Source organism: Trematomus bernacchii, unplaced genomic scaffold, assembly GCF_902827165.1.
Source record: "Trematomus bernacchii unplaced genomic scaffold, fTreBer1.1, whole genome shotgun sequence".
In the NCBI taxonomy this organism is placed as follows: Eukaryota; Metazoa; Chordata; class Actinopteri; order Perciformes; family Nototheniidae; genus Trematomus; species Trematomus bernacchii.
Window position 1 is genome coordinate 63088 of NW_022987813.1, and position 15696 is coordinate 78783.

Below are 15696 nucleotides of genomic sequence, written 5' to 3' on the forward strand. Positions count from 1 at the left end.
TGCGGGCCATAAACAATACATGAAGACTGAAGCTGCGGGCCGTATTAAATCTGACCGGACTTTATGCCTGGTCTAGATCCTGCCAGCTCATCGTTGATTTCCAACGAGTTATTAACCGGTTAACATCCGCCAATGTAGCCAACAGCCAAGCAGCCAATCACAGCACAGCAGCACCATCCAATCACAGCACAGCAGCACTATCCAACTGGGACAAATATGCGCAAAAAAACAAACACACAATTAAAATTCGATATGAACTGAGACTGGGCAAAGAGCCGCGGGTTGGCCACTCCTGAGCTACAGCCATCTTGATTATTTTCCAAATTGCCTCCACGCTCCTCTTTACATCTCAAACACGCCCTGTCATAAATAAACTGTGAACAAATAAAACCTGAGCTTGCAAATTTGTCTGGATCCCAGAAAAACACTGACTAATAACTACATTTTAATCAGTGGTGAAACCTCATCAATAAACTCCACACGGTGCAGCTGCTCCTCTCTCACCTCTCTGTCTGTCTTCACTTCCTGTTCCACAGCAGAGTCACCTGATGGAGGGAAGAAGTGACAGAGAAAAGACATCAATAATAATAAAACTTTAACAAAGAGAAACATTAGAATCCAAAATGATTGAGAGAGCTGTAACAAGATGGAGTTAAAACATGTTTCTGTTGAACCTTTTAGGATCAGAGTTTAATGGTTTGATGAATGGAGGATATGGTTTCAGTACTCACAGGTCTTCTGGATCTGGGCTGCCATCGATACTGTAGGGATAAACACAATCCAACAGTTATGGGTCAGGTTTAACAATAAAATGACAGTAAAATATGTTCGTTTTGTTGTAGTTGGTATCTACCATAGTATTTACATGGAGATAAGCCCCGCCCCTCGCAAACGTGTTTTGTTTGAATGAGGCGAGTAAACACAGCTGACAGCCGCGGTGCCGATTTCTGGGACTCGACTCGGAGTCGCGCACTGATTGACGCGGACTGGAACTCGGGAATTTTCGCGCACGATGACTCCGACTCGACTTGCACATTGACGCTCCAACTTGGAGCCATGTGCTTTCTGGGGCTTAATCTTAATTGATATAATTTAAACATTCACGTGTTGGCTGTTGAACATTGTGATCGAATATTTATTATATTCGCTTTGTGTTTGACGTTTATAAGTTATGTGATGTTTTGCCGACTGTTTTGAAATAAATTAACAAAATATTTGTTCATTCCAACAGATTTAGAATCATATCCCTTTTTACCATTAGTGTGTTAATAGGTGGCTTGCTTTGTTTGTGCTTGTACATTTTATTTTTTAAGGCTCAGGATTATGGTTTTGTATTTCACTGTTATATAGCGCACTGATAACAATGTTACTTTTAAGATTGTTTCTCAATCCTTGAACTCAAACAATGTTTGGATGGTCCAAAAATCTATTTAAATTATTATCATAAATATGCTAGCTAGCTTGCAATGGTTGAAACTAAGGATTAGTCAGCCCTATTTTTAACCATACAATTTATTTAGCAATAAGAAAGATTTTTTTTTATTATTTGGCATCAACAAGCTAAAATGTGTATCCTTTCTTCTCCTAGGTCAGAGTCCTGCATCGGGTCGGGTACCCGCGGGTACCCAACGGGTGACCCGCAAAAAAAAAGATTCGCGGGTGGTATTTTTTCAAACGCTTTTTTCCGGGTTCGGTTCTGGGTAAAACAAAGATGAAGGTCAGGTCGCGGGTGTTGCATAATAAATATATTAAAATAATAATAATTTTGTTTAATGTTTAAATCCTCAGACCTCTCCCCCTTGGGACCGCGCATAATCATAACCTCTGCAGCGCATCAATCTGCTGCTGAGCGCGCCCACATTCGAAATGGCTGAGGTGAAGCTCTCTAGCGGAGAATACAGCATTTTCAATAACACTTCCTCAAGAGCGAAATCCAATGTCTGGGAGGCTTTTGGTGTCAGCCTAGATTGAGAAAATAACCAACACCCCACGCTTTTTGAGACAAATATCAGAATCAGAATCAGAATACCTTTATTAGTCCCACAGAGACTGCGTGTGTTAATAATTGCACGTTTTCACTGCTCATATAGGATATGCGGGTTCGGGTCGGTTTGCGGATCTTGTGCCGACGGGACGGGTCGGTTTGCGGAACTAATTGGCAATATGTGCGGGTGGCGGGGCGGGTTCGGTATTGCATGTCGGGGGTGCGGGGTGGGATCGGGTCTTGAAAATCAGACCCGTGCAGGACTCTGCCCTAGGTACCAACAATACTTTCTCTCATGTTCTAACGTTCTTAACAATGTCTTTTCAGTTTCTGTGGGTTTTCAAACCATTAAATAAACTGAAATTAAACCAGGAATTGTGACAGTGTGTCATTGTGTTTAATGTAGACCATTTTCATTCGTAAAGCAGCTCTTTGAAGGAGCCAGAACGGAGCACTGGAGGCAATATTGGAACTCGACTCAACCTTGATGATGATAATAATAATAATAATAATATTAATATTGGTATAGCATTTACAAGAATGGTAGCCAAACTGGCTTCACAGCAGTTCAATAGACACATTAGTATAAAATGACAGGATAAAAGCAATGTAGAGGAGCAGCTACATTTCAACAAATATATCCACTAAGATTAATACATGAGGACTTGTGACTCGGATTTGACATGGACACTCCTTGGGTGACTCGGACTTGGACTCGAAAAGTGGGGACTCGAGAGTGACTTGGACTCGTGAATTGGTGACTTGACTACGACACTGTGAACGCAGCATAATGCTTTACATCCCTTCATATGTTCTGCAAACACTACGACTGACTGCTCTCAGCTGCATCAGAGGAAATAACTGCTCAGTAATCTAGAAACATGACAGGAAAACAAAACAGTCTCTCTTTCACTCTTCTGTCAAATTTCATATGTTTGTTAAAACGTTACTTACTAAATATGGCTTTGCTTACAGTATATTGTTTTTGGAAGAATTAAAGAAAGAACCTGCAGTCAGTGGGTAACATCACTGACTTGTTGTGATTCCAGTGAGAGAAACACCTCCACCTCCCTGTGTTTAATACAATACTGCTGAACCAGCAGAGAGTTGACCCCTTACTGACCTGAGAGTCTCCAGTCTGCAGTCTGGACTCTCCAGAAGATCTCTCAGCAGCTTCACATCTGAATCCTGAAGATTGTTTTTTCTCAGGTCCAGCTCTCTCAGATGGGAGGGGTTGGACATCAGAGCTGAGGCCAGAGCAGAACAGCTGATCTTTGTCAAACTGCAGAACTCCAGTCTGAATAAAGAAAACATGATGTAACTTTAGAAAACAATGTTCCTGTTTGAAATAACTCCAGGTTTAATAATCTGATCAGAGCTGAAGAAGGTTAGAAAGTGGAAACTCCAAACAGGTAAAAACTGTAGGAGACAAAAAGTGAAAAGATCTCTCATTAATATTAAAGACAACGTGCTTCTACTTCAATAATAAAGAGGTGACTTCACATCTGAAACTCTGCTCCATCTATTCAACTCAAGATCACAACGTTTACAAAGATCACAAATATGTCAGGATTAGGGATGGGTATGGTTAAAGTTTTAAAGGTACTACTAGTCTTACCGATACTGCTTATCGATCCGGTATTTTTTGTTATTTCTTTTAAGTGAATAACTAAACAAATTGCAAACAGAATTAACATTGCTTTATTTAATTTATAGTGTGGATTCTTGCTGCTAGCACACATAACATACATGCATTTAATCAAGAACTGTACTTGAATACAATTTCGAGGTACTTGAGTATTAAATGTTATGCTACCATGTACTTATACTCCACTACAGTTCAGAGGTAAATGGTGTACTTGTACTCCACTACATGTATTTAATAGCTTTAGTTACTTCACAGATGTGGATGAATGATGTGAAATCTAATCAAGTGTTAAATCAGACTTTAGTTCCACCTGGAGTAAATCCACAAGCTACCCTGCAGTATACAAAGTCATTCAAACTAGCTGCACCTTTACCAGCTTTGAGAACACTTTCATGATCAATAGTTATAAAACATATCATATATATTATTCTGAGACAGAGAGGGAGAGAGAGAGAGAGAGACAGAGAGAGACAGAGAGAGAGAGAGAGAGAGACAGAGAGAGACAGAGAGAGAGACAGAGAGAGAGAGAGAGAAGAGACAGAGAGAGACAGAGAGAGAGAGAGACAGAGAGAGAGAGAGACAGAGAGAGAAGAGACAGAGAGAGAGAGAGAGACAGAGAGAGAGAGAGACAGAGAGAGAGAGAGAGATCAATCTTATGGAGTGAAGAGTAGAAATATTTGTGTTTGCGAGATTTAATCAAAATATTAATTTGTTGTATTTCTTATATCATTTGTTTATAAAAATGTTTATGCAGTGTAGGAATTTTAGCATTAAGATGCTCAGTGAGGATCAGAGTGATATCAGCCTGATGTCTGCAGCTCAGAGTCAACACAACTCTCTTCATCTCAGCACAGAAGTGAAAGATGGAGAACTGACCTGAGAGTCTCCAGTCTGCAGTCTGCAGTCTCCAGAAGATCTCTCAGCAGCTCCACTCCTGAATCATGCAGCTTGTTGAAACTCAGGACCAGCGCTCTCAGATGGATGTTGGACTTCAGAGCTGAGGCCAGAGCAGAACAGCTGATCTCTGACAACCTGCAGGCCCACAGTCTGAATAAAGAAAACATGATGTAACTTTAGAAAACAATGCTCCTGTTTGTAATAACTCCACGTTTAATAATCTGTTCAGAGCTGAAGAAGGTTTTAATGTCAACAATGATGTAGAAACAAATCCCTGATAATCTGAACTCTAACTCTGCAGCAGTTTTTTTCGGTCACCAGAACTTTACCAACTCATTCATCTCCCTCACAGCTCATCTGTCAGGGTTTGGAAGGAAGGCAGGACCCAAAAGAAGTAAAAAAACAAGAGGTCAAGTAGTTGAACAAAAAGCAAGCTTTAATCCACAAAAAGCTCATTACCATCATAACAAGGAGAAACCGAACCTGCACACACCGGGGAACAGGAACCAAGCGACCTTGGGTCCCCTGAAAGGCTCTATATAAATGTAAGTTATTATTATTATTAGGGCCCGAGCACGAGAGTGCTAGAACCCAACGGCGTCCTAGGACGAAGTGCGAGGAACCTATTGTTATTGGTGGAATTATTATTATTAGGGCCTGAGCACGAAGTGTGCGAAGACCTATTGTTCTGCATATAATTATTATTCTTTTTCATCTCGTGCTGCTGGTAAAACCTGTTTTGGAGGGCTTTAAGACGCCATTCATGTAGCGATATTTGGCAAAGCCGGCGGGGCGGGTGAAAAATTCGACATTCCGGAGTCGATGGGTTTGTTGACAGTTCTGCTGTGTAAGTGGCCGTGTCATACCTGACCTTTACCTCACCTACTTCTATTAAAGGGGACCTATCATGCAAAATGCACTTTTATACATGAATATGTGTCCCCGGTGTGTCAGGGAACTCACCAAGTGTCAGAAAACACAACCCTCTCTCTTTTCCTCCATACCCAAATCTCTAAAAACGGGGCTGCAACGGATCTGATACAGACTGATACAGATTTGAAATATCTCTGACGTCAGAAACAAGGAGCTCCGCCTATATGGGCAACTCTCCACCTATCAGGGGAATGAAAGGTTGCCGTGGCATGGTAACAGCATGGTAACATGACGCTCGTGCCTCGCCCCCCTCCTTTGCAGGGGGGCGTGGTCAGCTGCAGCTCTTGCAAAAACAGGGCTGGTTGAGAGCAAAATAGAGCAAAATGAGGCATGGCTAAAATGCATGATCTGTTTGGTATTTTGAAAAAAAAACTTTGCAGACATGTTTTATATAGGTATGGCCCTACAATATATTATTCAAATATAGCATGATAGGTCTCCTTTAAACTTACCATTGATAAAAAGATGCTAAATTGGCTGTGAATGGAAAGGATGTATGTTTCCTTCTTTGTTGTTTCAGGCATATGAAACAAGTCATGTGCAACTAGATAGAACATCCTGAACTTTTTACCTATGCACACTAAACATTCTAGATGGTGCAATAAAAGCGTAAAAGTTCCAGCTACCATTCAGAGAAGGCGCTTGTGGTTTTTGACACCTTGAGAGCAGTTACAGCGGGTATGAAGACAATGAGGCACAGGATGCAGGCGACCTACACACAGATTCAAATCAACTTCCTGGGCCAGCAAATCGTAGAGACAAGCTGCCCTTATTTGTCTCTGTTAATAAATGAAATCTCTGTTAATTAATTAAAGTATAAAGTTTGCATTTTTGAAATTGAAATGTTTAAAGAAAAGATTTTGATTCTAAAGACATGACATTGACAATGTGTTCTGCTTTCATGAAAAATGTTCATATTCCCTCTCTTTAAAATGACATATCTTTACTATAAGTTTGTATTTGTTTAATTTTTAAACCTTACATTTTTTAATGTTCAATAATTAAAAGTTGAACAGTTGTGACCTCCTTCTGACTGAAAGAGAGAAAGAGGGAGACCACCTGATGCAGAGAGGGAGGAGGAAGAAGACTATAAAGAAGGATGGAGAAGAAGGAACGAGGCTTTTTTCATTTACAATAATGATATTATTAAATACAGTTATTGAACTCACATGAGAGTCTCCAGTCTGCAGTTTGGACTCTTTAGTCCAGAACACAGCAGCTTCAGTCCTGAACCCTGCAGATCATTCTTCATCAGGTTCAGATGTCTCAGATGGGAGGGGTCAGACTTCAGAGCGGAGGCCACAACTTCAAAGTGAGTCTCTGAGAGTCCACAGTAAGAAAGTCTGTCACACAAATATTACAAAAAGTATTAGCATAAAGAGAGGAAACATTAACTTTATGAGTTTGATGAGACAACTATAGACTAGGGATGGGTATCGTTAATGGTTCTACTACTCCTAACGATCCCGTACTTTAACGGTATTTTTATCGATACATTTTGTCATTTTCGAAAGGGAAAAAGTTGCGAACCGAATTAGTATTGATTTATTTAAATGTAAAAATAATAAAACATATATTATTATTATTATTATTATATTGTACTGTAAGCAAGTACAATTGTGAGGTACTTTACTTGGGTATTTCCAGTTTATGCTACTGTGTCCCTCTACTCCACTACAATTTAGAGGTATTTAATACCTTTGGTTACTTTACAGATCTAGATTCCCTAGTTCCCTGACACACCGGGGACACATATTTATGTATAAAAGACATCAAAAAGTGCATTTTGCATGATAGGAGACCTTTAAACAAACTGAATGATCGATGAATGACTGCATTCCCTGATAACTGTAACATACTGCTGTATGTTGTGATCACATGCTGCTGTGAGAAAACCTCTTAAGTCCTTAATTTGTTTGACAAGGAATATGAAGAGATCTAAAAACTGTACAAGGTAACAATGATTAAAATAAATAGAATAACTGGGATATTTGAAGACTTAAACTTCTGATCTAATTTATAAAGTTAATCACATCTAGACTTACTTGGCCTTCCTGCAGTTCCTCACAGCTGGAATCAGTCTCCGTCGTCCCTCCTCTGATGTGTTGTACTTATTCAGGTCCAACTCATCCAGAACCTCATCTGACATCTGCAGCATGTAGGCCAGAGCAGAGCAGTGGATCACAGAGAGTTCCTTTGATCTGTTCTCTGACTTCAGGAACTCTGTGATCTCCTGATGTACTGAGAGGTCGTTAATCTCTGTCAGACAGTGGAAGATGTTGATGCTCCTGCCAGGAGAGATTTCATCACTTCTCATCTCCTTCAGGTTGTTGATGGCTCTCTGGATGATCTTTGGACGGTTGTCTGTGCGACCCAGCAGGCCTCCTAACAGACTCTGGTTGGACTCCAGAGAGAGGCCGTGGAGAAAGCGGACAAACAGGTCCAGGTGGCCATTTTCACTTCTGAGGGATTTCTTCATGGCTTCCTTTAAGAAGACATCCAGGGATGGGTAATCCGGATCACTGCTATCACGTATGTAATAGTCACAGTCTTCCTGCAGGAAGTCCTCCAGTACCTCTGTCTTCCTGTTGGTGTAACAGTGCAACATGTAGACTGCAGCCAGGAACTCCTGAATGCTCAGATGAACAAAGCAGTAGACTGTTTTCTTGAATATCACACTCTCTCTTTTGAAGATCTCTGTACAAACTCCTGAGTGCACCAAGGCCTCGGTGACACCAAGACCACAGCGCTGCAGGTCTTCTTGGTAGAACATGATGTCTCCTTTCTCCAGATGTTCAAACGCCAGCCTCCCCAGCTTCAGAAGAAGCTCCCTGTCAGCCTCCGTCAGCTGCTGTGGACTCGTCTCATGTCCCTCTTCATATTTCTGCTTCTTCCTCTTGGTCTGGACCAGCAGGAAGTGTGAGTACATGTCAGTGAGGGTCTTGGGCAGCTCTCCTCTCTGGTCTGTAGTCAACATGTGGTCCAGAACTGCAGCAGTGATCCAGCAGAAGACTGGGATCAGACACATGATGTGGAGGCTCCTGGAGCTCTTGATGTGAGAGATGATTCTGCTGGACAGGTCTTCATCCCTCGATCTCCTCCTGAAGTACTCCTCCTTCTGGGCGTCAGTGAAGCCTCGTACTTCTGTTACCCTGTCCACACACTCAGGAGGGATCTGATTGGCCGCTGCAGGTCTGGAAGTTATCCAGACGAGAGCCGAGGGAAGCAGCTTCCCCCTGATGAGGTTTGTCAGCAGCACGTTGACTGAGGACTGCTGTGAGACATCAGACACAACCTCATTGTTTCTGAAGTCCAGAGAAAGTCTGCTTTCATCCAGGCCGTCAAAGATGAGCAGCACTTTACAGACAGCCAGCTGCTCTGCTGTGACCTTCTGTAAGGTTGGATGGAAATCATGGAGCATCCTGAGAAGACTGTACTGCTCACCTTTGATCAGGTTCAGCTCCCTGAAGGAGAGCGGGATCACCAGACTGACATCTTGGTTTTCCAAACCCTCGGCCCAGTCCAGAGTGAACTTCTGCACTGAGAAGGTTTTTCCAATTCCAGCGACTCCGTTGGTCAGGACCGCTCTGATGTGAGTCTGTTGGTCAGGTAAGGCTTTAAAGATGTCCTGGCACTTGATTGGAGTGTCATGGAGGGGCTTCTTCTTGGAAACTGTCTCCAGCTGCCTCACCTCATGTTGGGTATTAACCTCTTCACTGAGGCCTTGTGTGATGTAGAGCTCAGTGAAGATGCTGTTGAGGAGGGTTTCACTTTGTTCAGTTCCTTCAGTCACACGTTCACATCTCCTCCTCAGACTGAGCCTATGTTCATCTAAAACCTCCTGCAGACCACTATCTGCTGAAAGAGAAGGAACCATGAGAGAATCAGGAAAATGCTTTTGAGAATCTGAGGATGAAAATAAAACAAAAAATAGCGACATTGTTTAAAAAGTCATGATTTTAATAAAACACACAATAATACTTAACCCAAACCGATGAACCAGTACAAAATCCTGGAAACAAAGACAACAATCCTCGCCATCAGATATCTTCACTATCTTCTGTCAAATTTCATTGCATGGCTAACATTCCCCTGAGCTTAAGATCTGTACAGTATTTCCAAATATGAATCTTTTTTAATACCCTTCATGTCAGGATTGGGGGAAAATAGGACCCAAATGCAGTAAAAAATACAAAAAGGTCAAGTAACAAAAGGCAAGCTTTAATCCAAAAGCCGATGACAATGAAAAAACAAAAAACAACCTAACACTAACAAAGAAGGGATGAAACCCTCTTCAATGGTCACACATGCAGAGCATACAGCACAGTGTTCTCTGCTTTTAACCCATCCCAGTACCAGGAGTCTAGTTCTAGGAGCAGTGGGCAGCTATTGTACAGCACCCGGGGAGCAATGGGAGTGGGGGGGAAGAGGGTTGTCCGGTGCCTTGCTCAAGGGCACCACGGCAGGGCCCAGGAGGTGAACTGGGACCTCTCCAAGTAGCAGTCCATACTCCATGTTTAGGTCTGGTCGGGGACTTGAACCAGCGACCCTACGGCTCACAGTCCAAGCCCCTACTGACTGAGCCACTGCCGGACAAACCTGGGAGCACGAGAAACTTTCAAACGGGAGCAGGCAGGTAACATGGACAGGAAAGACGACGACCGAACAGGGAGCAAGAGAAGACTAAATACACCGAAGGGAAATCACAGGACAAGACACAGCTGGGGAGGGGAGGCAGAAACACAAAGAGACAATCAGACACAGGAAGGAAGTCCAGACACAGGGAGAACAGCATTTCAAAATAAAAACGGAAACTATACTGTACACACAAAACTAAGAATTGTGACACTTCACAAAAGACCTGGAAGAAGATCTGATAATAAAGTGATACAAGAGCAGAGATCCAGCACCCCGACGTCCATGCTTCACAACTCATTACATTACATGTCACTTGTTAGATGCTTTTATCCAAAGCGACTTACATACTCAATACTGTGGGCAATCCCCGCTGGAGCAATTTGGGGTGAAGTGTGCAATTTGTGCCTCCCCGATCGCAACACCAACGCACTAACCCACTGCGCCACACGCCTCCCTCAACAATAAACCAAACAAATTCTGGACATGAAGACTCCAGAAGGAACAACCAAATACTAGCTGGCAGATATCATAACTATCATATGCAGAGGTAGGAGAAGTACTCAGATCTTGTACTTGAGTAAAAGTAGAAGTACCAGAGTGTAGGAATACTCTGTTACAGTAAAAGTCCTGCATTCAAAATGTTCCTTAAGTAAAAGTATAAAAGTATTCTCATCAAAATATAGTGAAAGTAGCGACAGTAAAAGTAGTGATTGTGCAGATTGGTCCATTTCAGAATAATATATATGATATGTTTTAGAATGATTGATCATGAAAGTGTTCTCAAAGCTTTCACATCATTTCAACTAAAGCAGGGTTCCTGCAGGTTTCACCAACTCAAATGTAAGACTTTTTAAGACCACTTTGAATAGAATTTAAGACCTATTTCACGGCAAGAAAGAATGAATGAAAATTGCTATGAAGGAAGAAATACGTCCCATAATTACTTTCAAAGTAAATGTATTCCAATCAACATAAGAACGATGACTGAACATAACAGCACACAGAACTGTGTTAGCCAAAAACCAGAAGAAAAAAAGAACAGCCTAACCGTGAAAGTGTGTGTGTGTGTATGTCTCTCTGTATGTATGTCTGACAAGAGCTATCTTCTGAGCTCTGCTCTCTTGGCTACAATCTGTCATCGTTGCTGTTGTAGGATTGGTGTTTACCTACGGTATTTAGCGTCCACAGCACCTCCACTTTTAGAGTTGACGTAGACCCAAGCGTAGCCCGGAGACAGTGGTCGCGTTAACCGAATATTTTCCGTTACCATTTTTGTTCACAATGACGGAAAGATCTGAAAGCAGTCTCTCATTTTGACAGATTAGAACAAACTCTGAACAGCGCCAAAGTTTCCCCGCAGCGAGGCTCTGGTGTTTTCCGTGTTATGCATGCCCTCCAAAAAGGAAATGATATAGTTTCCAAATCGTACTTTGCCGCACAAATCATTGAAATGTCTGGGAGTTTTTGCTTTACGCTGTGCGCGCTCCCGTGAGGTGCATGCATATCTCAGCAGGCATACATAACAGCGGCGCAACGGTTCACGAGCATGCTCTCGCTAGCTGAAGCTTGGTTGCTAGGTTACTAGCTGGGTGTTCTCCGGTAAGGGGCCGGGGGGATGCAAAGTTAGTGATTACTGGTTCCATGTTGATTTATTTCAATACAAATTGTTGGGGGGAACTGAAAGGCTCTTACCGCACTGGTTACTTTGCAGCCCGGACATTTCCCCCAAAACACATTTAGACGTGATCGCAACACAGAAGTACCTTTCAAATCCCATCATTTTTAAGACCTTTTAAATCATATTTAAGACCTTTCAAAATGTTTTGATCATATTTAAGACTTTTTAAGGCCTTAAATTCTGATTATCAAATTTAAGACTTTTCAAGACTTTTTAAGACCCCGCGGGAACCCTGTAAAGGTATTAAATACATGTAGTGGAGGAAAAGTACACAATTTACCTCTGAATTGCAGTAGAGTAGAAGTACAGAGTAGCATACAATTGAAATACTCAAGTAAAGTAAAAGTACCTAAAAACTGTACCCAATTACAGTACTCGAGTTAGAGTAAATCTGCTTAGTGACTTCCCACCTCTGATCATACATACATTTGATATTTGTGCAGTGCTAATGTTTCCCTGAGATTAAGACAGAAAGTGTTTTTATTGAAACACTGCTGTCCCACGGTAAATATTTTTGTACAAACTTTAAAAAACAATGCCTTAAAGAAGAGATCAGATGAGACAATGTTTTTTGGAAGAGTAGAGACCCAGCGCCCAGACGGAGGTAAAGAGGCTGCATGTGTTCAGCTCTTACTTTGTACAATGTTCCATCTTTCTCCACACTGGGGACAGCAGGAGTCTCCTGATGGAGGTCTCTGCTCCCAGTATGAGGTGATGCACTGTCTGCAGAACCAGTGTCCACAGCTGGTAGAGACTGGATCCTTCAGGACGTCCTGACACAGAGCACCGCTGGACAGCTGCTCCTCCACAGGAACAGGACTCTTCCTCTTCCCTCTGTGGAGAGGAACACATCCTTTACAGCACTTTACATTAGTGGTGGAGGACCAGATAATATATCTTCATGATCAGGTAGATAGTTTAAACTTCACATTATTATAAAACCAAACAGCATCCTGTCTGGATTCATGACCCAGAGGAGCACATGTTCCCTGTATCTACTGAGACACACAAAGCTGTATTCATCTGGTACACTTTAGCATTATAAAACCAATTTACAAAGAATTTGCTGTGAATCAATTGCAATACAAATATGGAAAGGATGCTGAAATAACAACGTAATGATAGTGATTTGTAAAAAAAAAATAGTTAATGCAGACAGGTCTGTCTGCAATAGGACAATACATGTGTTTGTAATGTTTGTTATCTGAATGGAGATCATTAAGCTTCATTAAGGCTCAGCTAACATTGTAGCTGCTCCATCAACACTCAGAATAACTTAATAAAGTCAGAAGTACAGCAGCTATTATATTGTGAGTAGCAGTCCCTGGTTGATACACGTACATTAATAACCCTGATTTAATTTGAGCTACTGTAGAGCTCTGAGTGCTGATGTTTCCTTCTCTGATTCACGTCAGAGCGTCAGTGACGTCAGGAGCAGAAACACTGACAGGTTGTTACAGAGCGTCACTAACTTTACACTCAACGTGTACATTTTCACGTTGTGTGAATACACGGACGACATGAATTTCACATCTTTACTTCATTCGTGTTGCCAGGTACGCATTTGTGTCTTTTAATTGAAGAATTGAATTGCTCACCAAGTTATTATTAATAAATATCTTAAAAATACATCTAAAAAGAGGCTTAGGAAGTTAGTATGATTGCTTTTTCATTTGTTTAACGTCTTGTATACAGATACTTTTCTAGAAAAATATGGTATGAGGGCGCCATGTCACTTCAGCCTAAATGACGGCCCCGCCCACTTTCCGCTGAAAATAATGCATTAGAGCGAAGCGGAAAATAATAGTGTCTTCATGTCTTAAAGCTGAGTCAGATATTGCACCTCAAACAACAAATAAATCCAAAATTGTTCTATACTATCTTACTGTGTTTCTGTACTGTACTCTCCTGCGTTTTATTTTAGTTTACTGCGCAAATTATTAAAGAACAGTTTACATTATCAGATGATATAAAAACTGAATCTTCTTCAGGTCAATTTACAGTAGAAACAGACTCTTACTTTGGGTCTGAGGGTCCAGGTTCATTACTGAAGTATGGAGGGGTCTCCATGGAAAAGTCACTCTTCAGAGACAGACTGGGGACTGGAGACTCTGATCTCTGTCTGTGGAAACAACAAATGTTTTAAACATCATTAGTTCTTGTTAAGAGCAGATTTTGACTTCGTATTTGACGTATTTTATTAGCTTGATTTAACACAAAGTCCAACAAGTCAAGTGTGAGGATGATTTCACTAGAATATAATTTACTATCGCTGCCAAGGAGCAACAGTTCAATTAAACGGTGTTACTGTACTCTACTGAGTGTCTTTAGTGTGATCATTAAAGAACAATTCAGATTATCAGATTATATAAAAACGAAATCCTTTTCAGGTTTACAGAAGTAACTCTTACTTTGTGTCTGAGGGTCCAGGTTCATCACTGAAGCCTGGAGGTCTGTCCCTGGAGACTGAAGACTTGTCCTCTTCCTCACTCATCTTCTCCAGTCTGAGAGATATACCACACATCCACACATCCCCACACACACACACAACCCCCCCCCCCCCCCCCCCCACACACACACACACACACACACACACACACACACACCACACACACACACACACACACACACACACACACACACACACACACACACACACACACACACACACACACACACACACACACACACACACACACACACACACACACACACGCACGCCTATTAAACCCTATCCCAAAATGGTTTCAGTTTCAAAGGCAGATAAAGAGCGTTATTATAACAGCATGGTACGTTGTGCTTCACATACAATATAAAATAAAACAGTAAAAATGAACCTTTAAAATATAAATTAAATGTAGAGAGCCATGAGAGTCACAGCGCACGGACGCAGCGTTGTAAACAGCAGAAGCTCCGGTAAGGTGTGTGTGTGTGTGTGTGTGAACAAGCAGCGAGGACACACACATTTAGTTCTAGTTTCTATTATTCATATCTGAATATAACAACCCAATAAATACTACAGAGGAAATGGAAACACTGATATGAGCGTCTGTAAAAATCCCTCTGCGCATTACGCCCTCGTCATGAAATTAAATCTTTATCGTTTTCTGAGGTCAGAATGATTATAGGTCTATATGTGAAGAGTTTGCTTCCAAAACGCGATAAACGCCACTTTTGTAAAAAATGAGTTCCCGTCGAAATCAGTATTGTATTTCGTCAGTATTGAAAAGTCAATATTCAATTTTACGCAAAACGCGATATCCGCCGTGTTATTCTGTCCTGTTTTCTCACTTTCTTTCCAAACAGCGACAAACACCAGTCTCCCTTCTCTACAGAATGCGATACATCCGCTCAACCAATCACAGCGCACCATTCCACGCAGCTCAACCAATCACAGAGCACCATTCCACGCAGTGTAAACAATAATGGCGGCGCCCTGAATGCACCCGGCATCCTACCGGCTTTTGTAATTATCTACTTAAAAACATGAATAATTTTGACGGCATTCATGAACCTGTGGTGGTTTCTGCGGTGGGGAAGAAACGCAAGCCATTATTGGCCATGTCATCTGTCATTGTGAATGGATACTGTGAATGAATAAATTAAGCAATGAATGAAGCAATGGATGAATTAATGAATTAATGTAGATAGATAGATAAATAAATATATAGATAAATACATAAATACATACATACATACACACATACATACTACTTTGGAAAGCCAAATGTGCCATAATACGCATACATAGTTTTGCGCGAATATACGGGGAGGTCCGTATATTCGTGCGAACTTTCGCGCATATCTTCGCGCGGTTTTTAATATGATAATGAGCCCCTCCTTCTGATTTCCTTAGCCAATGAGTTCAAAGTGTCTTCAACCAATCAGTGAGGGGTAAAGCCAGACCAAAGCAATCTG

At 41.5% G+C, this 15696-nt stretch overlaps 1 protein-coding gene across 1 annotated transcript in view; it reads right to left on the reverse strand.

The window, feature by feature from the left end:
* LOC117498786 (NLR family CARD domain-containing protein 3-like) overlaps positions 1 to 15696 on the reverse strand; it is a 39380-nt gene that overhangs the window by 10306 nt on the left and 13378 nt on the right. The window contains exons 3-12 of the mRNA XM_034150937.1: positions 14190 to 14282; positions 13799 to 13900; positions 12521 to 12612; positions 11651 to 11659; positions 7508 to 9320; positions 6632 to 6805; positions 4509 to 4679; positions 3108 to 3281; positions 732 to 761; positions 505 to 545 (exon numbers count right to left, since the gene is read on the reverse strand). Coding sequence (XP_034006828.1) covers positions 542 to 545; positions 732 to 761; positions 3108 to 3281; positions 4509 to 4679; positions 6632 to 6805; positions 7508 to 9320; positions 11651 to 11659; positions 12521 to 12612; positions 13799 to 13900; positions 14190 to 14272 — 2652 coding nt within the window. The 5' untranslated portion in view covers positions 14273 to 14282 and the 3' untranslated portion in view covers positions 505 to 541. The remainder of the gene's footprint in view (positions 1 to 504; positions 546 to 731; positions 762 to 3107; positions 3282 to 4508; positions 4680 to 6631; positions 6806 to 7507; positions 9321 to 11650; positions 11660 to 12520; positions 12613 to 13798; positions 13901 to 14189; positions 14283 to 15696) is intronic.